The sequence below is a fragment of the Hydra vulgaris genome, chromosome 08 (genome assembly GCF_038396675.1).
Source record: "Hydra vulgaris chromosome 08, alternate assembly HydraT2T_AEP".
NCBI classification, from domain to species: Eukaryota; Metazoa; Cnidaria; class Hydrozoa; order Anthoathecata; family Hydridae; genus Hydra; species Hydra vulgaris.
Genome location: NC_088927.1, coordinates 34,677,823 through 34,705,685, shown reverse-complemented (window position 1 = coordinate 34,705,685; position 27,863 = coordinate 34,677,823). Strand labels below are relative to the sequence as shown.

The 27,863-nt window shown below is 26.6% G+C and overlaps 1 protein-coding gene across 1 annotated transcript; it reads left to right on the top strand.

The window, feature by feature from the left end:
• Window positions 1-27,336, top strand: LOC100213191 (cytosolic Fe-S cluster assembly factor NUBP2 homolog). The gene is made up of 8 exons (XM_065803518.1): window positions 1-154; window positions 452-540; window positions 633-742; window positions 3,196-3,267; window positions 3,377-3,459; window positions 8,181-8,291; window positions 21,884-21,953; window positions 27,119-27,336. The coding sequence occupies exons 1-8, from the start codon at window positions 47-49 to the stop codon at window positions 27,235-27,237; spliced, it is 762 nt and encodes a 253-aa protein (XP_065659590.1). The 5' UTR covers window positions 1-46; the 3' UTR covers window positions 27,238-27,336.
• Window positions 27,337-27,863: the final 527 nt, after the last annotated feature.

Below are 27,863 nucleotides of genomic sequence, written 5' to 3'. Positions count from 1 at the left end.
TTAGTAACTATATTAAGCAATATTTTAGAATTTTTTTCAGAGGAAAATGGATTCCATTAAACATATATATTTGGTGTTATCTGGTAAAGGAGGAGTTGGTAAAAGTACTGTAGCAACACAAATTGCACTTGGACTTGTAAACGAGGGAAAGAAAGTAAGTTATCAAAGAAACATAAACTAAATATAGACTTGATAGATAAATATCATTTTTCTGTATATTTATATATTGTTTTATTTTCATATTTATCTATAGATATAGATAAATATAAAAGATATATGTTATTTTTAACAAATGTTTTAAATGAGTACAACTATGTGAAGTTTAAAAAATGGATCAGAAATAAATCATTTTAGGTATGCAGTCTTGCAATGATTTTTTCTGTATCATGAACACTTTAGATAGGTCTGTATAATGAATACTTTAGATAGGTCTATATTATGAATACTTTAGGTAGGCATTCTTGATGTTGATTTATGTGGACCTAGTGTTCCTCATATGTTAAACTTAAAAGGAAAAGATGTTCATCAATGTTCTGAAGGGTATAAAATTAATTTTCTTTATTTTTTTATTTTTTGATATATGTTTTTTAGTTATATTTTTGTTTTATTATTGTTCAAAGTTTTTTTTGAAGATGGGTTCCTGTTTACACTGATGAATTACAACAATTAGCTGTTATGTCTATTGCATTTCTGTTGAAGAATGAAAATGACGCAGTTGTCTGGAGAGGTCCTAAAAAAAATGGTGAGCTGTATTTAAACATATATGTATGTATTTAACTTTTATGTGTTTGTTTTAGCCTTATAACTTTTTGGTATCTCTTGTTTCCTGTGTGAAAAAATAAATGAACTTTGATTTAAAAACACCTAAAAATCATTGGTTTCATTTACCTTTTGAAAAGTCACGGTTTACACACTGAGTCAAATAATATAAAGTTTTTCAAAAATTGAACATTTCAATCTTAAAAGAACTAGAATATTATTTCAACAATCAACAAATTGTTTTTATAAAAAACAAAAATTGTTATTGCTAGTTTCATAAAAAATCAATTTTAATTCAATGTTAATTCAATGTTGTTTATTTGGTATTTGATTTTTATTTAAAACCATTTTTAAAATCTCTGCTAAATTTTGGTTCTTTCATGACTTTGTTTGGTATACTTTTCAAAAGGTTTCACTAATAGTAATAAGTAATACTATATACACAATATATACACAATAATAATAATAACTCAGCATATAATAGATAGTGATGCATTTGAAATATTTACTTTGAACAGTTTATGCAAATTTAATCCATATTTTGAAAGGTAAATCAAGCCAATAACTTTTTAGGTACTTTAAGCCTAAGTTCATCGTATTTTCCTAATGGAAACAGGGGGTAGAGGGGGTTGTGGATACTAAAAGGTTCTTAACTTAATACAATTATATACACACACAGTTATGTTTTAGGTTTAAATATTTTATGAAATTTAATTTTACCTTATTTAAAGTTTATGTTCATTTTACATTTAACAGTTTTTAATTATAAGTTGTATAGTTACCAATTGATGATTTTTTATCTTATATTTTTATGAAAGTTCTTATGATTTACTGTTCAGATCATTTTCAATAATATATATATATATATATATTTTTTTCAATAATATAATATAGAATATTGTAATTAAACTTTATTATATTACACAGGTCATCAAAAAAAAGTTTTTTTTTCTGTTTAGAGCAAATAATACATTTTTTGTAGAGCATTTCTCATTTTGATTACAAAAATTTTTTTAAAGTATGTTAACTTATATCTCAAAAAAAAAGCATATTTTCATAGAGATTTTAGAAATAATATTTGTTTATGATAAAAGTTAGTACTTTTTATATTATTGCTAAAAATCATTTTCTTGAAAGTCTTTTAAGAGTCTTGAGCATTTTTTCACAATATTTTTTTGTTAATTTTTACATAAGATATTTTTGTTTTCTAAAAATGTATATAGTATGGGGATTTCCATTTCTGTGCGTGATTTTTCATTTTTCTTTGTTTTAGCAATTAAAAGCTGGGACTTAAAGCAATATGCATACCATTATGATTTTTTTTAAAAACGTTTATGACAAAAATATTTTTACCATATTTTAGGCTACCTGAATAAATTAAATATATATATTTTGATCATTTTATTTTTTTTTGCGTAATAATATCGCTACAGTTTGAAAATAAACAACAATTTTCAAAACGCTACACTTTAGCTAGAAATAATTGATAACTGCTATTTCTAACAAATTTATTTTTGCTTCCAGGTTTTCGGTTGACGCCTTTGACTTCAACAATTTTTCTTTGTATTTTTTAATTACAATCAAGGTGGTTGAATAATCAACTATCTTGATTGTTTAACCATCTCAGCCCTTGGCAATAAATTGCCGACCTCAAACTATTAAAGGTTGGCAAAAAAAATTGACATAAAGAGGTTACCATAAAACATAGAAAAGAGGTCGGCAAAAAATTGCCAACCTCAAACGCAGTTTTATATATATATATATATATATATATATATTTTTTTTTTTGTTATTCACCTCCCCAAGGCCGAGAAGGCCACTACAGATGAGGAGGCTACTTAATAGTGGTTATAACCCTCTCTCAACTCTAAAACTCCGAAACACGAACCTTGACAAACAAGGCCGCTGTGCGGAGAAACAAGTTGAGCGCGGTACTACCAGGGACGTGGTGGGGATCAAACTCCCCACTATATATATATATATATATATATATATATATATATATATATATATATAGAGATATATATATATATATATATATATATATATATATATATATATATATATATATAGTAAAAAAACTAATTAATTATAACACTCGATTTAATTAAAACATTACTCCAAGTTCCACGCAAATAGCGATCATCAGATGTTTCAAATCTCAAAAAAAAAACAACGACAAAAAAAATATATATTAAAAATATAGTGGAGTGTCTTCTTTGATGACATTAAAGTTATTCATCATATATTTTTTTCATGGCCACACTATATATATATATATATATATATGTATATATATATATATATATATATATATATATATATATATATATATATATTTATTTATTTATTTATTTATTTGCTTGTGATGAATATTATTAGTTTTTTACATTATATTTTTATTGAATTCAATTATTTATATAATAATTTTACTAGCAATGATCAAACAGTTTGTGTCTGATGTTTATTGGAAAGATGTTGAGTATCTAATAATAGACACACCACCTGGTAATATAAAATTAAAATCTTTTATTATCTGACAATAATTTAAAATATGTTTTTAAAATTATGATATGGAATTATTTATGTATGTGTCAAAAGTATATCTTTTGCACAGGTACTTCAGATGAGCATATCACTACTGTTGAATGTCTGCAGTCACTGCATCCAGATGGTGCTATTCTTGTTACCACACCACAAGTATATATATTTTTTATATTTCAAGCATTTTCAAGTTAAACATGCTGCATTAGCACCATATTATTAAGAACTTGATTTTAAGCACCATATTATTAAGCACTCGATTTCTCGCATTTTCTCAATGCCTAAGTCATGTAATCATACTTTTATATTCAAAAATTCTTTTGTGAGTTTTATGTAATTTCCTAAATATAGTAAATTTATGTAATTACTTGTCTCCGTGCATTGACATAAAAAGACTCTTTTTCAGAGAAAATAAACTAAAAGTTATTTTCTTTGAAAACAGTAAATAAAAATTTCTTATTAAAAAGTTTTCAGAAAAGTAAAATTTCAAAAAATGAAACAAATATTTTTTATTAATAAAAATTGTTGAGAAGACACTTTTTTTTATAACAACCTCTAAAAAAAACTATTATCAAAAATATTTAAAGAAAAATTTTTTTTATTCTTAAGAGCCTAAGAAATTGAGAGCCATTATCTAAGAAATATAAAGTCTGTGAGTGTTATTGTACACAATTTGGTTGTGCTGAAAATTTTTTTTTCGATAATGAGTCATTAGAAGAACATATGTAATCAGAAAATAAATTTCTATCAGAAAAGTTTTCTGTGAAGAAATTTATGGTAGTCAGAGCAAGAATAGCAACAAAATGAAAATCTCAAATTCTTCTGATTATCCTCTATTATCCCATTCTGTCATTAAAGTAGGGATTGAAAACTTCACAAACATCACCGGATTGGGCATTACAAAGAAAAAAGTGTTCAGATATTTTTCAAAGCAAAAAACATTGTTAATGCAGGTGTTTATGACTGGAGAAGAACGTGGGAAGAAAATGAATCCGGAGCAGGTTCACTAGCAGCTCAGGACAAAGTTAAAGCCAAGAGAGTATGTGACAACTCAACAAGTTTGATCATTATTCTCTAGGCAAGTAAATTAACTTGTATATTTCCTAATAACCAAAGTTTGCATATAAAATATATAAAATAGGGCTTTATTATTTTCTCGGGACTTAAAACAAATATTTTGCAATTTCCTTCATGTTTCGAGTATATTTTTTTGAATAGATAAACAAAAGTTATTTTAGAAAGATAAACAAAAAAGAGAAGAAAAGCTGGTAACCATTTTTGTGAGTTTAATCTAACTGATAACAGGATTGGTGCAGCTGATGATGCAAAATATGCAACTCAAAATAATGATGGTGATTTAAACAATGATGTTCAGCTAATAACAAAGGAGTTAGCTGATGGTATTCAAATTGATGGTTGGGTTGTTATTGAACATAATATGCAATGATATCCTGCAATAATTCAAATCTAGTATGATGTAACACTATAATATTTTATTTTGAAATCTATAATTATTTATTTATTAATCACATTATTTAAATGTATTGAGGGGACTGTTCTCTCTTAAAAGACGACATTGACAACATGGAAATTTATTTTGTATATGGCCCTTAAAAGTGTGTTATTTTAATTTGTTTTTATTTGGAAAAAACATTCATCTGAAATTTATATCATTGTTTTAACAACAATATAAACACTTCAAAGTGTTTGATGTTTTTTCTCTCATTGAAAAAGCTTAGAAAATAATTTTTATCAAGCACTCTTGCAGAGTTCTGTTATAAAAATTGTTTTTTATCTTGTCTTTTTAATTAGTTAATCTTGTCTAATTAATCATGATTTAAAGTAGCTGTTCCTAAGCATAACTATACCGTTGCTAGGGTATTTTGTAAGTTTAAAATGTGGCAAAATAAACTTATAGGACTTCCGTAGGCTTTTTACTGCTTAAGCACATGGATTTTTTTCAGATATTGTAAGATTCATGTATGAGGAAACTAAATATATATACTTATACTTTTTATGTCAGGCTTTGCCTGAATTTGCCAAAAAAAAAATTTGACAAAAGCAGATAACACTATATAAAAAAGTTTTGTTTTTGTTTTGTCTTTGGGTTGAAAGTTTCCTATTCCATTTGTAACCCATTTTGTCAAAAGCAAATAGAAATTCTTTCAGAATTTTTCTAAATTAATTTCATTTTTATCAAGATTTATATCAAGTAAATTAAAAAATGGCAAAACTTATTTAAATTCTAAATAAAGTAATTAAAATAAAAACAGCAAAATTTTTTTTTTAAATTATACAAATTATTATAAAAAACACTACAGTTGCGCTACAAAAAAAACAAACATTTTAGTTAATTTTTAAATAAAATATTACAAAAAAAAACGCATTATTCATATTCCTAATAAATTAATTGAAATAAAAATGGCAAAATGAAAATTTGCTAAAGAAAATATTTAAAAGAAGATAAGCAAAACTTTCATTTATTTTTTAAATTTTTAAACATTGAAATTTGAAAAAAAAGCTGGCGAACTCAGTATTAGCTTTTCTGTCAATTTTATGCAAAATGTTCACACTTTTGTCAAACCTGGTTTCACAATTTTTTGCCCACCTTAATCCAATTGTTCAGTTTTAGTTTTATGCTAACCTTATTTTTCGTTATTCTAAGGGTTGTGTTATTATTAATACCCTATTAATTAATACCAATAATTATTAGTAGTAGTAGTATTAGGTGTTAGGTGAAATTCCTGCCTTTAAATTTATATAAATAGTTATATGTGCTATGTTACAGGTTATTACAAGGGAGAAAAGAGAGCCATGGAGTTTGCTATTCCATGAATTCGACAACAATCAATGAACCACTTAATGCAACATGCATTGTTTATCCCACCAAATTTCTCTCAATCATGAAAGTGCCTTAAATTGTTTATCCAGGCATTCCTTCATTAATTGGCCTAATACTACCCAGTCTTAGCTGCCTGTTCCCACTTCCCTAAGAGGGTTCAGTCATCTTTAGGAGAAAGCATCAGAGATAAAAGTTCTAGTTTTTATGTGTGGTTGAGGAAAATGTTTTAACTAGAAAGCCATAGTTTTTTAACCATAAAGACATCAACAATCTAATTAGAGATATAGGTTCTATTAAATCAAATGCTGAGCTTTTGATATCTAAGCTCAAACAGTGGATTGAAACACTATGGAAACACTAAGCTCAGACAGTGGATTGAAACACTGCTCTGACCCAAGTATTGTTGGTTCCCATGGTAATCACAAGGCCGAAAACTATGCGGAGGTGGTTCAGATTCTCATGACAAACTATTAGAAAATGAGATTTAAAATGTCATTTCAAAGTTCATATCCTTCAAGCTCATCTCTATAAAATCAAGACTTACTCAGAGGACCACTTTTATCATCATAAATGGGACTTTTGACATTGTTATCAAGAACAGTATAATGAAAGCGTAATGGGGAATTAATTTGGGTGCTACTTTGTGAAAGTGATTCACAGTACACTCACAAATCTATAAAATCTACTTGTTTCTGAAGTTTTTTGATTTTTTACTGTTTTTGTGTGTATAAATAAAAATATGAATTTTTTCTCTTTTTTTGTGCTTTGTTCAATTAAAATTTGTGTTCAATGTAGTTGTTTTTCCACAGTCGATTTTCACAGTCAAGATTAAACCTTTTTATAACTAGAATATTTATAGCTGATATAAATATCAATTTTTATAACTAAAATATTTATAATTTATAACATTGCTGTTACTATATCAATTAAAAATAAAAAATGTTTGATTTTTTTTTTGACTTTTAGTATTTTTATGTAGACTATTTTGCAATTGTTTTTAGTTTTACCAACTAATCGCTTTTAAGTTGACATTAAATATATATGTTTTAGTACATTTTACCAACTAATCGCTTTTAAGTTGACACCAAATATATATGTTTTATTGAATCCATTATCTTCTGAAACAAGTTATGAAATTTTCTTATCTATATTAAGAAAATATTTTGCAACTTGTTTCATTACAAATATTATTTAAAAAGTAGAATTTATTAAAAAGAAAATATAGCATAGAAGAAATAAATTTGAAAAGATTTTTTTTAATGAATAAAAGTATTGAATATTATTATATGAAAATATAAAAGCTAAAAAAAATTAAAAGCAAATGAAACAAAAAAGTTTAAAATATTTATTAAATTTTTATTTAGGGTATCTAACATTTATTTAGGTTAATTTTTATTTAAGATGTTTAACATTTATTTAGGTAAATTTTTTTTTTAAGCTATTTGAGCTATTGCAAATATTTTTATACATATCAAAAAAAAAATGTATTCAAAAAGGCTTTTAAAATTTAAATAGAAATGTCAAATTTTTAGTCCTACGTTATTTAGGTCGAAAAAGTATATATAAGTATAATAATTTTGAGACATGACAAACTGATTTTCCCTTTACTAAGTCCTCTCCCATGTCCTAAGTCCTCTCCCATGCAGTAAAAGTGGGGAAATAAAATTATTAAAATTCCTTCTGTTAAAAATTTGAAAATATTAATGTTTTTAAACATATTTAGTCTTGATGTTCAGCAACAACAACAACACTTATAACCAATTAAATTAAAATCCAAAAAAAGGATTTTTTGGATTTTTGATCTTTTCAATTAATGCCGAATTTCTATTATTGTGAGAGTCTAAAATGTTTTTTTTATTTGTTTGTTTTTTAATTGATCTTTTTCCAACAAAAATAAACAGACTTTTTTTTTTTGGTTCTCGTTTATAAAAAAAAAAGACATTATTATGAATATTTTTGCTAATACTTAAAACAAAGTATAATTTAAAATCAAATTAATAATATTAAACTAAATATGTTTTTTGTTTAATAATAGAATGTGGCAACTGCTGATGTTCGTAGAGAGATTACATTTTGTCGAAAAACTGGAATAAAAATTATTGGCATTGTTGAAAATATGAGTGGCTTTGTATGCCCAACATGTTCGGTATAAATTTATTAAATTGAAGTTGTTGGAATTATATAAATTATTATTTCTATTTATATGTGAAATCATTATTCATAGTTCCAGCTCATAGGTGACAGTTTAGTACCCTTCAAGTTGGCATAAACCATAAATCATTATTTAATTTTTTATTTCAATAATGAATCCCCTACAGTTAAAGCATCTTATATTTTGAAACATATTTTGTGATTTAGTTTAAATGTTATATATATATATATATATATGTATGTATGTATGTATGTATGTATGTATGTATGTATGTATGTATGTAGTAGGGTGGTTCATAAAACAACATTTTTTGAAAATGTCTGATGTTACCCCCTAGTGGTGTTCTATATATTAAATTAATACTAAATTTAAAAAATTTTTGAATAAAAAAATTCTAGCCTTTACTTAGAAAGTAAATCCTACAAAGCAGTAGGACATGGACCAGGTTGCACTAGATTACATGTTACCAGTAGCAGGGTGATGATGATGACCAAAATTTTGTAATAAAACAGGTTTATTACAGGTTTTACCATATATCTAATGCAAGGTTCTGTTCACACATGATTTTAAATTAAATTTTTGGATACATTGTAAACATAAAAGAAACTTTTTTTTAGCATTGCGTTAGCTGTATATATTTAAATGTCAGCATAAAGGAAAAATATATATAGTTATGTCTCAAAAAAGATCAAAAAATGTTTTTCTGTCAGAAAAAACCATCTAAAGGCTACCTGAAAATAAGCTGACAGCTAATGGACAGCTAATTTTATATTTTTTTAAAAAATGTTATTTTTACAGGCTGCTGCAATGTTAAGTTTGTGCTGCATAATTTTTTTTCACAAGTGTTTACCCTGCATACAAAAAAATCACATAAAAAGGCATTGCTTGTCTGTAGGTATGGAGCTGTAGCGCATTAAAGTTTTTAAAAAATTTTCTTATGTTGCATTATTTAGCAACAGTGAGGTACAAATAACTTAAAAAAAGATTTTAAATCAGTCAAAAACACCTGCAAAAATGGATTATTAAAATACTAATAACTAAAAAATATTCAAAAATTAAAATAAAAAAATTAAAATATTAAAAAATTAAAATGAACTATTACTAAACAAAGTTTCAGGTCTTTTTTTACTTACATCAAAATAAAATTTTTACTTACATAGTTATGGTACATCAAAATAAAATAAAATCTGCTGTAAGCACCAGATATTTAAATTTTTCCAATTTTTTTAAATTTTTTTATTTATTAAAATTTTTTGAAAGGATTGATTAATTGAATTTTTGAAAGGATTGATCAATTTAACTTATAATTTTTTTCATAAAATTTGTAGGTGGTCAAAATTTGAAGCAAATCTGAGGAAGTACTTTCGGGCACTTTTGAAAAACTAGGTGATTTCGTATGAAATAATCCATATGGTTTCCATGAAATGTAAAGGATAATTCGAGAAGACATAAAATAGAGGATTCAGTAAGGAGAAAGAGGTCAATTTATCAGAAACAACATCGAAAAGAAAGCTTGGGAAGAAGGAGATAAAGAACAAAAAGAAAAGTGAATAATATTCAGATGATTTAAACCTATTTTTGTGAAAAATGATTTGATAAGTAGTTATATACTTAGGGCAACCCTGTGGCTATTGGAGTCTGTGAATAAAGCCTTTAATTGCCTTTAAATAAAGGTTATCAACCTTAAAAAAAACCTTTACACAAACCTTTTCAGTGTTTTGTTTTTATGTGCTGCTTTGAGTGTTTGTTCTGATATAACAATGAGCAGGGTTTTTTGCTTATCAAGATTCTCCCTTGAGGTGGAATTTGAATATGTAAAATTTTCATTAAAGGAAAATCTTTTTTGCAAATACGTCATTAACATGGTTTTACATAAAGCATGCACTTTGCAAACTTTTCAGCTTTTTTGTTGAGAATATCTCAAGCTTAATTTCAAAACAACTCTCAGCACCTTTATCAAAAAAAGGCTAACCTGCAAAATACCTATTTCACAAATGACCACAACATTCCAATCCAACAGTACATTTATAAAAGATCTTGCACAAATTACTTTGAAGTCAGTTTGGAATTGAAAATTTTCTGGTTTTTTCTACAGAACTGTCATACAACCTTTTGTGGTATTTTTTAAAGATTTTTCAAGATTCCAAACCAACACCAAACTTTTCTGGATTTATACAAGATTTAACCCAACAAAATGCAGCTTTTCCAAAGTCAACAATATCATTCCTTCCAATAATTGATTTGAATCCGAATGGTGAACATTACATCTTCTCTACATTTTATCATCAAACAAGCCAAAACCATGAATAATTAAGTGCCCTGTGTCACATTTGACCAACCTTTGTGGCTAAAAGCAGTAGGAGTCATAGAGGAATCAAAGTTGCCAGTTGTAGCCACACTTGGAGGTTTTCACACAATAATGAGCTTTCTGGATGCTGTTGGGAAACTTATGAAAAGAGCTGGTTTAGAAGAACTTTTTGCTCAAGTATACGCAGAAAGCAGTGTAGACTATATAATATCTGGAAAAGCTTTTTGTCAAGAGTTTTGCGAGCTCACCTATTAACAGATTCATGCTTGACATATATACGAGATCAAGGTACAAATTGATCACTAATCAAAGAATTATTAAAATATAGAGATGAAAAGGCTATTCTCCAATGGAGCAAATCAACAATTTTTGCGAATCTGAAACAATGATTAAAATTGAGCAGAAACTAGCAGATAAAATTAATAACACTGAACAAAAATCTAGAACATCAAAGCTTTGGCTTCTTTAACAATATTAAATAAATTTGATAAAACTCTACATTGTTGCAGAAAGAACATCAAACTGGAATCTATATATACAAATGATGCTACAAATGCCAAATTTTTTTGCTGCTTGTGGTCATATAAACTATGCAAAGTCAGCAAGATTGTATGCTCAACAGATAATATTTCTAGGTAGTTTGCACCCTTGGCAGACCTTGTTAAGAAGTGCGACACCATTTGAATTTTGCGTACAAAATGTAAAAAAAGAAATCGCGATTTCACCTACGCATTAAGCCATTTACATTATGCCAAAGCTTTTTTCAATTAGATTATTATTTAAACAGTCTTTTAAAATAGTTTATGCAGAAAATATTAAGCAGTAACTGTTGTAAAAAACATTTTTGAAATATTTTTTTTTTAGATTAAAAGCAGATAAATAAATTTTTTTCTATTTTACGTTTTTTGAAAAAAAAAATTTAATTTATTTTATTATATTTAAATTAAATTTATTATTAAATATTAATGAATATTTATTTAAATATTAATAAATATTAAATTTAATTTTAACTTCTTTAAAAATTTTAAAACGTTCTGTTTTACAATTTTTTTTTTACTGCCAAGTAAAACAAGTTTATGAGTAGTATACAAAGATTTTTTAAAGCCAAAATGTTAAAAAAAGTTTCGATAGTTTTTATTTCTTTCTTGACCATTAGGAAATTCAACCATAAATAATTACCCTCACATTTAAAAAAGTAAACATAGAACAAATGTTTTAAATAAAGAAAAAATAAATAAATTTGAATAAGTATAACTTTTTTTAAATAAGGAGATTTTTTTTTTTTTCAAACAACATTTAAATTTTATTTATAATTTTTTTTATAACAATATTGTTTAATTTAACAATGTTTTATAAAGATAAAAACTTACAAAGATTTTTAATGTGGTTTCAAATTGAATTTAAAAACACAACTGACGTAACTAAACTTTTAACAATGTAAATGTAAAATGATTATTGAGTAAAGTTACTTTTACTTATGTTGTGCTTTGCGTGGCTTGAAGATTGTTTTAATAACAAAAAACAAAAGTAAAGATACGATAAATTTTGAGTAAGCAGATGTAGTTGGGTCGAAAGCACAGGAAATAATAAATAACCTTAAGTTCACTGCAGTTAAAATCAAGAAAATATCAAATTGAACCATTGAATTCTTTAACAAATACAATCAAAGTTAGCCAAAAGAAAGTGCATACGTACATTCGCAAACAACTCCGATCGGTACATACAGTGTTTGATGTATATGAAATTCAATCAACTATAAATGCTGAACATGCATTATCCTGTTATCACACTGTTAACAATTGCCAGGCAATGCTGATACAACCATTTGTTCAACAGTATTAGAATTTGCTTTATTAAACTCTGAAAAATAAATTATTGTGGTTGCTAATGAGACATATTTTTTTTATACTTGTTCACCATTGGCAAAATGGGTGATATTATTTCCTACAAACATCACCTGCATAAAGGATGGAGCATGAAGGCATTAAGTCCAACTGTGAACAGTATAAAGAACAACATTTTGTTTGATGGTTTTTTTTTTGGTGTTACTATGATATTACGAGAGTATGTGCCAAATTTCAGCTTATAATTTTTTCGGGGTTATAGGGTTATTTTTGCTAAATTGACTGGACTATATTACAACTAGAGTTGCAAAAAAACGCGTTTTTTTCCTCTTGCGTTTTTTTGGGTCAAAAAAACGTGTTTTTTTGGGTTTTTTTGGGTGTTTTTTTGGTTTTTTTGATGTTTTTTTGGTTTTTTTGACTTTTTAAACAAGTTTTTTATTTTTCTTGGTAAATAATTTGGAAGAGTTTTTGTTTCATTCTGTCTATTTATAGTATATGATCATTATAATCACAAATATAATGTATAAACACCAATTTAAAGTTAATGTTTTAATAAAAAATTTAAAGAGCTATTTATTAAGTGTATTTATTAGGCGGTTTAGTATTAAGTTAGTTATAAATCTAGGTGTATTGTATGAGAATGTTTATTTGTCATGTTTTACTTCTTAAATATTGCTGTACATCCTAAATATTACACTCAATATATATATAGAAACTATACTTGTCCATGACAAAATAACCATTTTTCATAATTTAAATATACTAATATACAATATGATGCTTATTTTATATCAGACTTCGAATCTTTAAAGAAATAGACAACCCTAATATTTATTATGTAATAATTTAGTTTTACATTGTTTGTTACATATTTTAAATTATATTGCCATTAACCCCTTATAAAAAAAACCTTAACTTTATTTACATATTCTAATATTTTTGAATAATAATGTTTTATTAGTTTTAATTCGTTATTAATTTAGTGCTAAGTAGTGTAGCACTGTGTAGTGTAGTATATACTCAATTAAAAAAAAGGATAAATATTTAAGCAAAAAAATTCAATAATTTAGTAATTTTAACATGTATTTAAACTATAAGGTATTCTAATTAGGTGTGCTTTCTGAATTCGAGTCTTCCTGCCCTAGACTACCTTCATCTAATGATTCATAAACAAAGTCACTGTCACTTTCTATATTAACTGCTTCAGACTCTGTCCAAGGCATTGAAGTGCTAGGAACTTTATTCACACTTGCATTAATAATTTGAGGAGTAGTTATGCTTGTATCATTTTCATAACTGGTGTTTTCAACATTTTCAAGTTTTAAATTTTGTGAAATGAAAACTAGTTTTCCAGCCCTTTCAGTTGTTAAGTGATTTCTTTTTGCACTATGAATGTTAGAATAAGTGCTAAAACTTCTCTCACATACTGCACTTGAAGCTGGTAGATGAAGAATTCTAGACAAACTTTTAATAGTTCAGTAAAGGAACACAACCCTTTCCACCAATTTATGGGTTGAGTTATTCTACCTGCAGTCCAAATAAAAGGTTTTGAAAAAATACCTCCATTTGATTGGTAATTAGCCAAGTCAAACATCATAATTTCTTTGTTTACTTCAGGCATACTTGCAGCAATGTTGTGTATTGCCTCACATGCATCAATCTATAAAAAGATTTTTCTTTCAATAATTTTACAATTACTTTATTAATTTAAATAGTATTTTCGAATTTGAAAATAGTATTTAATATTATTCAAAATTTTTCCAAAATTTTACTTTTAATGCCCAAGCTATTTTAGCCTTGGGCATTAAAAGTAAAACTTGGTTTTAAGAATCATATATGAATTATGTAAATACCTTTTGTTCTCCAGTCAAGACTCTGCCTTGAAATTTGGGATCTAGTATATTGGCAGCCAAGTGAATTTCTGTTAAACAAAAATCTTTTCTTTTCTTGAAGATTTTTTTGGCTTCTTCCTTTTTTGAGAATGGGCTAACTGTTAAGTTTTTAGAGTAAAGTAATTTATTAAATCTATTTTTATGATTGTATAATAAAGTTAGTTACATAGTTCAATTTTTTTTGTAATATACATTATATTTATACTTTTAGTTGTATTACCTGCTGATTTTTTTTGTATATCTCTAAATGCTGCAACAGATAAATGAGAATTTTTTATCTCTTTAACAATATCAGTTACTTGTGACATCAAAACACTTAAAGTTGTCAATTTAAAAAAATCTGTGAACAGTAAATTTAAACCATGTGAAATGCATCCATAGCAATGAAGATGGGGATAACAATCTTTTAGACAAGTCCATGCATTTTTCATATTTGCAGCATTGTCAGTCACAATGCCCAAAACTTTATTAGGATTAATTTCTTCTAAAACTTCCTTTATTTCATTTGCCATATATTCATCAGAATGGCTTAATATTCCAACAATACAGTTTAGGATATATTATATACTGTACTATATAAGTATTATAAACCTATTTACTGATATATTATTTCTGCTTACTGAAATGGTTTTCAGTGTTGTTTGTTATAAATTTAATATCAAAGTTAATTATAAAATAATATGCATATTTTAAAAGTCTACCAGTCTGTTAAGTAAATCATTTTCTATTTTATGTGGAGTGACGATCCACTAGCATATATTGCTCTGGCTAGGTGTGTATCAATCAGTTCCTGCAAAAGATAATGTCATATTGGTACATCAGCCAATCATGAAACAAATCTTAAATCTATGCATCATGAACTTTTAATAAGCTAGTTGCCATATCAGTTAATTCTTCAATTAAATCTTAAAATTTAAAAATATAAAACACACCTTTTCAGTTTTTGTCATGCTGTCAAACACAGAACTTGGTGTTTTACTTCTACAAATTGATTCAGAAGAGGATGTTCCAAAAGAATCAGATCGTAGATTTTTTGCTTTTGGTTCAGCATCTCCAGAAGAGTCTTGCTGTTTTTGACTATGAACTAATTTTTTTGCATATAGACTTTTTATTTCTTTAGGACATTTTCAACATTTTTCAATATGCTTAGTCATTTGAGTTCTGTTTTTAGACATGATGTCAAAGCAAAAGGAACATTTAACTCTTTCCATTTTTGTTTCATGGATATAAATAAATTGGCAACTATGGTTTTATTTCTCCCTCTTGTATGGCCTGCTTTACTCATTTTTAAAACTAAAATTTACTATGTTATGCAAAATATCTAAAATTTAAATATAATTAAATAAAGAACATAATTGATTATTAAAAAGAGCTTTTAAAACTGCTTATAACTTTTTATTTGCAACTCAAAACCTTATAAGTACAGTAAATTAATAATAATAATAATAATAATATATATATATATATATATATCAAATATTAAATAAAATTAAGTAAATGTATTTAAGTATAATAAATTGAGATAAAAAGTGTTTATTGTGTCAATATATAACAATAAAGTCAATAAAAATTAAATAGAGGAAGATAAAGTTAACTAATAATTTTTTATACAGGACTGCTATAACCGTGTAAACCTAAACATTAACAATAAAACCATTAAACATACCAAAAAAAAAAGAATTTTAGTCAAATTCAACCTTTGTTTTCCTACATAAATCTGAAATTAAAATGTGTTTAATAATATTGCCATTAAAGTTAAATTTAGTAGCTTAAATGATGAATTTTTAAATATTTCCCAAAAAAACCAAAAAAACGGACCCCTGCGTTTTTTTCCAAAAAAACGATCAAAAAAACCAAAAAACAAGAACCAAAAAAACGCGTCACATTTCTAATTACAACACAACAGCATAAAAGTTTTTTTAATGAAAATTTTTAGATTTATATATGTGAAGCAGAAATCAGTTATTTCACTTAAGTGGTATTCATTAAGATTCTTTAGTATTCTGGTGGTGGTTTGATACTTTTCTTAGTAAGGTACTTTCCTAATTCAACAGCTAGTGATTCAAAAGTTCTTTGCTTTCAGATTGTAAAAATTATATTCATTTCATTTTTTCTTTTTCATTCCAAACTAATTTTTTATTTAACACTCATAATAGTATGATTACCTTATTGACCCCAATTTACTTTTGATACCTTGGTTCAAAATCTTATGCTTAAAAACGTGGTCAAACACACTTTTGATTTCTTACTTCATAATATTATTATTATAGATCAAACACACTCATGACAAACTTTAGAGACTGCTGTCCTCTGTTAATACCAACAAAATACAACAATTAAAATTTCCAATTTCCTGAATGAAAAAAGTTCATTTACTGGGAAAGATAGGTCATTAAAATAAACATTTAAAAAAAGTTTTATCACATATTATTAAATTTTTTGTATAGTGTTAAATCAATCTGAGTACTGTGACCTGTTTGTAACACCAGCATTGATGTTTTCTTGTATTCCTGATCTTTCAACATTTTTTCTTATCTCCCTAACCCTATCATCATTTCTAACATTGCATAATAACGGAAGATTATAATTTTTCTTTATGTTCAAGATGGTTTCACATTTGATCTTTTTTACAGGTAATTAGTTTAGTGTATACATAAACAAGAAGAATGTTTCCTTCTGTTGCATATTTTATATTTGTACTTTCACCATTTAAATCAATCATCTATTTTTCTCTAAAGATAGATATTTCCTGTAAAGGTAGATATTTATTCTATTTATTCTATAATATTTCTTATATATATATAATATCTATAATATTTATATTATATATAATATCTATATTATATTATATATAATATTGTATTAAATATACTATTATATATATTATATTATTATAATATATATTATATTATTATATATGTTATATTATATTATTATATATATATATATTATATTATTTAATATTATATTATATTTATTATTGTATATATTATATTATTATAATATATATTATATTGTTATATATATTATGTTATTATATTATTATAATATATTATATTATTATAATATTATATATTATTATATTTATTATATTAAATATATAAATATTAATATATATTATATATATAGATATTATATTATTATGATATTATATATTATTATATATATTATATTATATATATATATATATATATATTATTATATATTATATATATAGATATTATATTATATTTAATATCTGTAGTATTATTCTATAATATTTCTTATATATATAATATCTATAATATTTCTTATATTTATTCTATAATATTCCTTCTAAAGGTAGATATTTCCTCTATTGGTGAAACATAAATTCATTTCCTATTTTCCAAATGAAGCTTAGTCTTAGCTTAAAATAAAGGTAGCTTAGTCTAAAATTCAATTAATACAGCTGCGTATAAACTTTTTCGAAAAAATTTATATTTGTTTTTATTTTTATATTTTTATTCGAAATTTCACTGATCTATTGTGATCAGCGTCATCAATTATTAATAAAAAAAAACGTTACAAAGAAAATCATTATAATAAAAACAGACCATTAAAAACATAACATTAAAAGGAGCACGAGAAAATACAAAATACGATTAAATGTTGACGCCAGATAGTCTAATAAAAAATGGCCCCCAAGCTTTTGTTGTGACCTTATCACCATCATCCCTATTAAGAACATTTTTGACATTTCTTAACTCTTGTCGAACTTTGGCTTTGTTTATTTCGGGGGATTCTCGAATTTTCTAAATATGATTTTCTGGAGCAATTGATATGGCTTTCGGGTTTAACCAAACGTACTTTGGCATGATTTGGAATGCTCAGTAGCACCAGAACTGGCCCATTTTACTTTTTTACTTTTTTTCTGGTGCTCAATACATCCTGATATAATTTTCTTTTTGGTTTCACCAATGTTGCATGAACATTTGTTTGATAGACGCCTGGGTTTGTATTTAGAGGAAGTTTTGTTTTATTGTTACAGAATATATTGTTTAAATTTGGAGTTAATTTAAATATAACTTTTATGTTTTGTTTTTTAAATTCTTTTCTAAGTTTGGGACCAACAATTAGTATCCATGGTAGCTTTATGAATGATTGGTTGTCAGTTGGTTGATAATTGGTATTTTTTCCATCTATTTTTATATAGTCTCTGGCAATATTAGTTGAACTGTTCTTGTCATGCCCGTTTTCAACAAATATTTTTATTAAAAAATCAATTTCTTATTGGAGGCATTTTTGAGAACATATTTTTTTTGTGCGGCATAAAAACCCTTTGAATATGCCAGTGATCATATTAGGATTGATATTTGAATTTGGTTTAAGTTGAATATTAGTTATTGCTTCAATGTACTTGAAATTCATAAGCTCCATGCATTGTGTTTGAAATATTAATATCTAGAAAATTAGGTTGTTTTTGTTGGTTTTCGAGTTCAACAGTGAATTTTTTGGCAGGATTTCATTCATTTAAGATATTTAGAAACATTTGTTGTTGTTTTATTGTGTTAAAGCGAGCTTGACAATCCTCTACATATCTCATGAAAGTTTTTGGTTCACATGTTTGAATAGTAGCTATACTAAGTGCTTTTCTTTCTATATTTTGTAGAAATGCTTCCGCAATAACAACCATTAAGGGCAAACCTATAGGACCTGAATAAGGTATTATTCAGATTTTTTTTTCATATAAAAATAGCAAATAATCAATGAAAGTTCTATTAATTAGTGTATGTCTACAAGAGAAAGTTTTGTTCGAGTCTTTAAGTCGTCGATGTCATTCTTTAATATATCAATAATAACTGGAATAGCTTTGTTAATGGGTATGGACCAATATAAATTAGCTATATCAAAAGAAACTTGAACTTCATTGGGATCTATTTTCCAAAATCTGATGGATACATTTTAAAATACGTAGTTGTGTCTGACTTACACTCTTTCATTAATTTACACAATTTTTGAAATTTGGTAGTAAGTGTGAGAGTTGGGTCATGATCAATAATTCTGCTATTTTTAATATTATTAAAATTCAATAAATACGGCTGTGTATAAACTTTTTTGATTTTTTGAATTTATTTTAATATATTATTCGATATTTTGCTGATCTATTGTGATCAGGTATAATAAAAATTTATTATAACAATTTTCTTTGTAACGATTTTTATTATACCTGATGAATATGTTCTCAAAAATAACTCCAAGAAATTGATTTTTTAATAAAAATATTTGTTGAAAACGGGCATGACAAGAACAGTTCAACTAATATTGCCAGAGACTATATAAAAATAGATGAAAAAAATACCAATTATCAACCAACTGACAACCAATCATTCATAAAGCTACCATGGATACTAATTGTTGGTCCCAAACTTAGAAAAGAATTTAAAAAACAAAACTTCCTCTAAATACAAACCCAGGCGTCTATCAAACAAATGTTCATGCAACATTGGTGAAACCAAAAAGAAAATTATATCAGGATGTATTGAGCACCAGAAAAAAAGTAAAAAAGTAAAATGGGCCAGTTCTGGTGCTACTGAGCATTCCAAATCATGCCAAAGTACGTCTGACTGGTTAAACCTGAAAGCCATATCAGTTGCTCCAGAAAATCATATTCAGAAAATTCGAGAATCCCCCGAAATAAACAAAGCCAAAGTTCGACAAGAGTTGGGAAATGTCAAAAATGTTCTTAATAGGAATGATGGTGATAAGGTCACAACAAAAGCTTGGGGGCCATTTTTTATTAGACTATCTGGCGTCAACATTTAATCATATTTTGTATTTCCTTGTGCTCTTTTCAATGTTATGTTTTTAATGATCTGTTTTTATTATAATGATTTTCTTTGTAACGTTTTTTTTTTATTATACCTGATGACGCTGATCACAATAGATCAGTGAAATATCGAATAAAAATATTAAAATAAAAATAAATATAAATTTTTTTCGAAAAAGTTTATACGCAGCGGTATTAATTAAATTTTAATTGTATATATATAATGGGTGGCCCAAGATAAATGGCATAGGTAGTATTTTTATTATAACTTTGTTATTTTTTTAGCTAGAACAGTGAATTTTTTTTAAAAAGATTTATTTAATTCTCTACAAAATGACATGATTTATTTAATGTAAATAGTCTCCGTTATTTTTTGACACACGATATAAGCGATTGGTCCAACTAATACAACTTTCTAAAGCTACATTTACTCTAATGTTTTTTACAGCTCGTTTAAGTTCTTGAATTAATGTTATATTTGATTTAATTTTATTCCATTTCATTTGGTGAACGAGTTCATCCCATATTGAGTAATCTAAAGGATTGAGATCGGGGAAATTTGGAGGTGAGTGGTTTTTGTCAATAAAAGCAGGAAAATTATCAGGACACCATTGTTGAGTTAAATGATGCGTATGTAAGGTTGCTCCATCTTGTTGAAATGTCCAATCATCACCAAACATCTTGTTTCCATATTTTAAGGCCACTGGCACCACTTTTTTTATATACCAGTCATGATTTACTGTATCTTTGTCCAAAATAACCAGTGGTGTAACAACTTTTAAACAAGCTCCCAACCAAACCATTACCTTTTGAGGGAATTTTTGTTTCTGTTTAATACCACCATCTTTATCAGCTTCATTACGATTAGTGGACCATATGCGATCATTTTGGGCATTGTACATACCATTTAAATAAAAAAAATTTTTATCTGAAAGCAGAATTTTCAGTGTTTGTTCTTTTCGAAAATGGTTTCTTATCCAATTTGCAAATTCAATTCTCTCGACTTTTTGACCATTTGTATGCAGTGGTTCAACTCTGTGTTTGTATGCCCACAAATTGAGATCCTTTTGAAGTATTCTTTGAACACTGGTTCTGGAGATATTAAGTTCATTAGCTAATTTTTGAGATGAAATCCTTTTTTTACGTTTCAGACAATTTCTGATTTTTTGAATGTTTGCATTTGTTCGAACTGATCTTGGACCACCTGATGGACATTTCAACTCAATAGAGCCTTTCTCTCTTATCATTTGACACCACCGATTTATTGTACGAAACCCAATGACACCCTTAATATCAGCAAATATTTTTGATAGACCATCACCATTTTGATATTTAGAAAGTACAAGCTTTTGCGAATCTTTAGATTTCATTATCTACAAATAAAATTAAAAACCATATAACAAAGCCATCAAGACAGATATATAAAGAATTTAATAATAAATCTTTTAAAAAAAAAATTACTGTTTTAGCTAAAAAAATAACAAAGTTATAACAAAAATACTACCTATGCCATTTATCTTGGGCCACCTGTTATATACATCAAAAAAATTTATACACAGTTTTTTTTTTTTTTTTATACAAGTTTTTTGATATATATATATATATATATATATATATATATATATATATATATATATATATATATATATATATATATATCAAAAAAGTTTATACGCAGCCGTATTAATTGAATTTTAATTTCATGTATGTATATATATAAAGAGAGATATTATTAACATTAATTTTTGTTTAAGGAATGCTCTAATATCTTTTCAAGTGGCGGTGGAATAGCACTGGCTGAATATGCTGATGTTCCTTTTCTTGGTTTATTTATTTAATTTATTTTTTTATGCTAAAAAACTGTGTGTATGTATGTACACACAGTTTTTTACACACACACACACACACACACACACACACACACACACATATATATACACACACAGATATATATATATATATATATATATATATATATATATATATATATATATATGTATATACATATACATATACATATATGTATTTAAAATACTATGTGAAAGCTTTTCTAAAACATGAATTGTGTCCAAAACACAGTTTAAAAAAAAGTAGTTGAATTTTTAAAAATTTTATTTTGTCAAAAAAAAAAAGTTACTTTATAGAAATAAGAAAAACATCCTATTTTTATTTTTTCAGCTTTTTACCGTACTAACTATAAATATAATAAAACAAAGTTTAAAAAGTTGGATTATTGTTGATTAGACATTTTAATAAATATTTCAGTTAAGAAAAGTTTCTCAAGAGCATCATCCGACTTAGCCCGGTAAGCTCGGATATAGCTCAAAGTCCTCTCTCATTCGTTCTATGCACATTTTTTATTCTGACTTCAATACCAAGATATGTCTGGTCAGAGCTTCTTGAGCTGTAATGTAGGCTGATGTAGCCACTTTAAGGTTCACCCAATTGGGTTTCTCTCTCATTTTAAACCATGCATGTGACAAAGAACAGCTAATAAACTTAGCTATTTCTTTCAATTGCCTTTCTTCTGGGATTAGCCCAGTAAGATATAAATTGCTTCACTCTTCCATCTTGCAGTGTGAGACATGGTAGTTTTGTTGGTAACTCCAGTTTGGGTAAAATATTTTTATCCAAAAAATGCATGAAGGCAATGCATAAGCTGAAGATAAAAATACATACATAATATGGATATATAATGCATACATATCATTGATGTTGAAAAAGAAAAATTTAATGAAACAAACCTAGCTAATAGCCTATAATCATCTCTCAAAGTTTTAACAGTAAAAGGAGGACAAGGCGTTTTATGCAGGACATTATATGATTCTTTTAATTGTAGGTACTAATGTTTTAGTTTCTTTATAAACTTAAAATCAGTTAGAACAGGTGATTTTGATGGTGTTGGTAAAAGGAAAATTACAATTTGTTTTTTAAACAAGGTCTAAAATGTGAGCATTACACCCATAATACGGAACATGTCTGTTAAATAGCTCAGTTTGTAAAATGCCTATTATTCCACCTGAACCATCATATGCTCTACTTAAAACAAAATTTAATTATTTATTGCATCATACATATTTATAAATAAATAATAATATTAACTTTACGAAACTTTACGAAAATTGACAGAGCAGGTGTCGCATATGATAAGGAATATTTTATCGACAACATTATACTCTAATAACATTTCCTTTATCATAACTGCTAGATTTCTAGAAGTTCCACTAGTATGTAGTATTTTAAGGCCATGGTACCAAAAATTTGGTGCCTCTGACTGAAAGGCAATGACCATACATTCTACTTTCTTAATGCCATAATCATATGGTGCCACAGTTTTTCCATCAAAATGTCAAATAAAGGATGTCTCAATTGACAAAGCTGTCTTAAGTTTAAGAAGAGTTATGACTTGCAACCTTTTACCAGCTCTAAAAATAGCAGATTGATGAGGAGTGTCATATATATCATCATAGAAATAACTTAATAAGCGAGTTACTCTAGCTCCTTTGTGGTTAGAGATTCCAGATTCTGCGCACATCACAGCAACTGACATTGCTTTTAATTAAAAACAAAGTAAATATATTTATAAAAAAAGTAATAATTTTTGTTTTGAGAAGTATTATTGCTTACTTTTGATTTAAGTTATCTTTCGGGTGGTTCAAGCGAAGGCTCAAAACCATCAGAGTAATCATCATTTTGAGAGCTTGATTCTGTATATAATTATATACAGAATCAAAATAATTCTCTAGATAAGATAATTAAGATCCAGGTTTTTTATTATCAATTGCCTATTAGCAGGATGCTCACCAGTCAATTTTTTGACTGGTGGATATGCAGCTCTTTCTATCAGCCATTTGATGATTATAAAATATTTATTCTTTCCTCTTTATTTTTCTTTTTTTTGTCTAGAATATTAAACGGCATAAGAAAATCCATAGTTGATTTTTTCTAAAAAACATTTTTTATATTCAACCACAAGTTGAATATAAAAAAGTTAGTTTTTTTGTGATGCCACTTCTGGTTACTGACGGTAAGCTAAATTTCATATTCCAGAGCTGCTCCAAATCCTTCACTATTATTTGTATAACAACTTTTGATAATGGTGCAGGGTGTGTGTCAACTAAATGGTGATAGTAACCAAGAATGTGCCGAACTTTTGGACATTTTATATCAACAAAACTGGATATTTAAAGTTTGCTACTTGATTTTTAAATTTTTGTACCACCAATTCAAACTGGTCAAACTCAGTTTTGTATACTCTTACCATTACTTAAAAAGATTAAAATGCTCTTGGTTATAATTCATTCATTGGTATGTGGTTTATAAAATTTATTTGAAAAATAAAAAAAATAATGTGGTTATGTGTTAGACAAGTTGAAATCTGATTGGACTTTTCTAGTTTGTCATTACAAAACCGGTTGTCTAAGTTTAATTTTAAATAATTTTGTTTCAGGTTCAAGTTGTAATATTATTGCTAATAATGTTATTGCAAGTAATTAACTGTTACTTAATATTTATATTTTAGTGAGTATTTATTTTTAAATTATGTTAAACATATCCTCTGACAATTCAAGAATTGTCAGAGGATATGTTTAACATATCCTAGTTACAACTAGGATAAACAAGGTAGAGAAAAAATGTTATTGTCTTTTAGCCAAATAAAACTTTCCTCAATAATATTTTGTTATTACAAACATTACAAACAGAATGAAATGAAACCATTACAAACAGAATGAAAGCAAAATGCTATGGAAATCTTGGCAATAACTCGTATGCTAATCAGGTTGAACAAACATATTATCAATAAATTAGAAGGAGTTGTTTGAGATTAGGAAAAACTGAAAGAAAGGGTGATATGATGTGAAGCTAAAAGAACAAAGTTGGATCTTTAGAAGCTCTCATTGATATTGCATTGTTATGGAATTAATTACAATTGAAAAAGACTGAAAATTTTTATCAATTCAATGTGAAAAGGGTTTTCGTGGAAAAATAGGTTATGTAGAAAAATATTTTATGTAGAAAACAATTAACAAAAAAGAAGATTATACTTTCAAAGAGTTAGAACATTTGGAGAATATAAAGAAATTAGAAAAAGAAGCAAAAACAGAATAAGGCTGTGCTTGGATTTTTATTTTTGTCTTCTTTGAAAGGTAAGGTGACAACTATAATGATTTTGGTGATCCGCATCTTGGATGATCTTCGAGTCATCGACTATCAAGAATCTAAAATGAGGTAGAAAATTTATATTAAATAAAAAATGGATTTGAGTATGGACATGACAAAAGTTAGTTACAGATTAGCAGCTTTTCCATAATCTTGTCAACATGAAAGGTGTCATTGTCAACATGTCATTGATAGGTTTTATGAGAATCAGCTATTATTTATATGTCATTATTATTTATATATGATTTTCAAACTCGTAATGATTATAAAGAATTACCAATTAAATTCTGCCAAAGAGGATTTCGTTCAAGGCCCCAGCTGACATGCTCAGGGTTTGATGGATAGCTAAGACCATATTTAATTAAAATGTGGTTGTATAGAGAACAATTTAAATTGATCAACAAATAAGAAGTGAAGGGTTGATGTATATGAGTGGTGTTTTTAACATTTCTTTGTTCATTGTACTTTTGTATGCCTAATACAAGAGGGATAGAGAATTTTAGTCCAGATCTAATAAACCAGAAGGTCTAAATAAAAAGGTGAGATATTTATCAGAACACGCATAAAACAATTTAATAATAGTGTAGCTTGCGGTCAAATTATTAACGGCTGTTTTATCAATTCGTATAGGATGTAATATATTTATATAAGTTTTATATTACGGTGAGGAATAACCCAAAAGCTAATATAAGACAAATATAGGACGATTTTTAAAGCCTGATTACACTGAAAGTTTTTATTCTTATAACCACAACTAAGTAGCCTCCTCATCTGTTCTGGCCGTCTCGGTCTTTGGGAGGTGAATTGATAAAAGATAAAAAAATTATATATTTTCTAAGCTTTTTACACTAATTTTTGTTTTTGTTTTGAGAAATTGTGTTTTTTTGTTGATAACAAGTAAAAATTAATAAACTTAATTTTTCTTAATAAGCTTGGGATGGGTGGGAAAATTTTCCAAAAACTAGTAAACATCTCCTCCTGTGTACTAAGCACGTGACATAAAACTAAATGTCAAAGCTTGGTTCAGATTTCTTTCGTTAATCTGCTCTCCGCCTAATGATTTGAAGTTGTTGAAAGACTGGTTGTTATAAAAGCTAAAATCTCGCTATTTCTGCAGTTGCTTTTAAGAAATCCATTGAGTATTTTATTTGTGGTATCTTTTCGAGGAGCTCGTTTCTTGAACTCTATTTGATGTGGAAGTCTCCAATAAAACAAAGATCAAAATGGTCCAATCTATGAAGATTGTCTAAGTTAAGCATACAGCCAAGTGTATTGCTTTGAACAAGGCGACACTTCAAAGAAGCAAAACACTTTGCAACAAGTAAGACAAAAAGGTTCTTTGATATCACCGGAATTTCATGCAGTTTCTTGATCAAGAAAGTGTCAGAATGGGAGACAGACGATGATTATCAGTCATTAAAAGTCATTGTTTCATCCCTGAAAGTTGTGAACGGCCCAGATTTTAATATCCTAGTTAAAAGATTATATTAATATGATTTAAAATCAACATTAACTATCTGTAAGTAACTATCAAAAAATTTGTGAAATTTAGGAAATCTGACCGACAAATTTAGGAAAAACGATCCATCTGACAGACAAATCTATTATTTCAATCTTTATTAACAATTATCCTAAATTTCAACCAGTTTTTTTTTTAATCGTGGATAGTGATTTTTTTTATAATTAGGTGTTTTTTTATAATTGGGTGTTTTTTTATAATTAGGTGTTTTTTTTATAATTAGGTGTTTTTTTATAATTAGGTGTTTTTTAAATTTTTTCTTAACTTAAAGTGCTAATTATTAACCAAACAATTATTTTTTATACTTTAGGTAATATTCCTATTGACCCATCACTTAGTGCAGCCATGGAAAAGGGAGAAAATTTCATGAATTCAAAAAACTCTCCTACATTTGAAGCCATCATGCGTATTATCAAAAAACTGATTTGAAGTTTACATTAATCTAAAGATTTTAATTCTGTATTTTTTATCGAATAAAACGATGGGTATTTTTTATCGAATAAATCGATGGATATTTTTTTACATTTATAGCTGCGACATATTTCCTCTTTACTTTTTAAACATTATTTTTACCATGTGTTCGAGATCATAATGTAATATAATATAAATGTGAAAAGCAACACTTATGTAACGTCACACGAATGAACTATAATGTTACTTATTACGCAAATAGGTTATTAGTGATGAACATAACGTTAATACAGTATTGCAATATATTTATTTTAGTATTATATTTTTAAGTTTTTATTTCTTTTTTCTATTGCTACAAATTTTTATGAAATAAGAAAGAGTTTTGGCAAGTAATTTTGTTAAAAAGAAAAAACTTCAAAAAATAAACTATTATTGCAGCCGCAGCGCTTACTTACGAATCGAGAGGTTCGTGGTTCAATGCCCAGCTCTGATGAGACACCTCACAGGATAAGGGACCAAGTCTTAGAAATGGAGTTATTAGCACTACTGTATAATAGAAAGAAAAATGATCAAAAAGAAAAAAAGTTTAACCTAATATCTTTATTTTTGACCAAGTTTGTGTTTGTGCAGGACATCGACCGGAA

Bases quoted from the DNA above. Each gene is read 5' to 3' on its own strand.
- LOC100213191 (XM_065803518.1), top strand. From the start codon at position 47: ATGGATTCCATTAAACATATATATTTGGTGTTATCTGGTAAAGGAGGA. The intron at 541-632 runs GTATAAAATTAA...TTTTTTTTGAAG, and splicing joins GTTCATCAATGTTCTGAAGG to ATGGGTTCCTGTTTACACTG. The intron at 743-3,195 runs GTGAGCTGTATT...TAATTTTACTAG, and splicing joins GAGAGGTCCTAAAAAAAATG to CAATGATCAAACAGTTTGTG.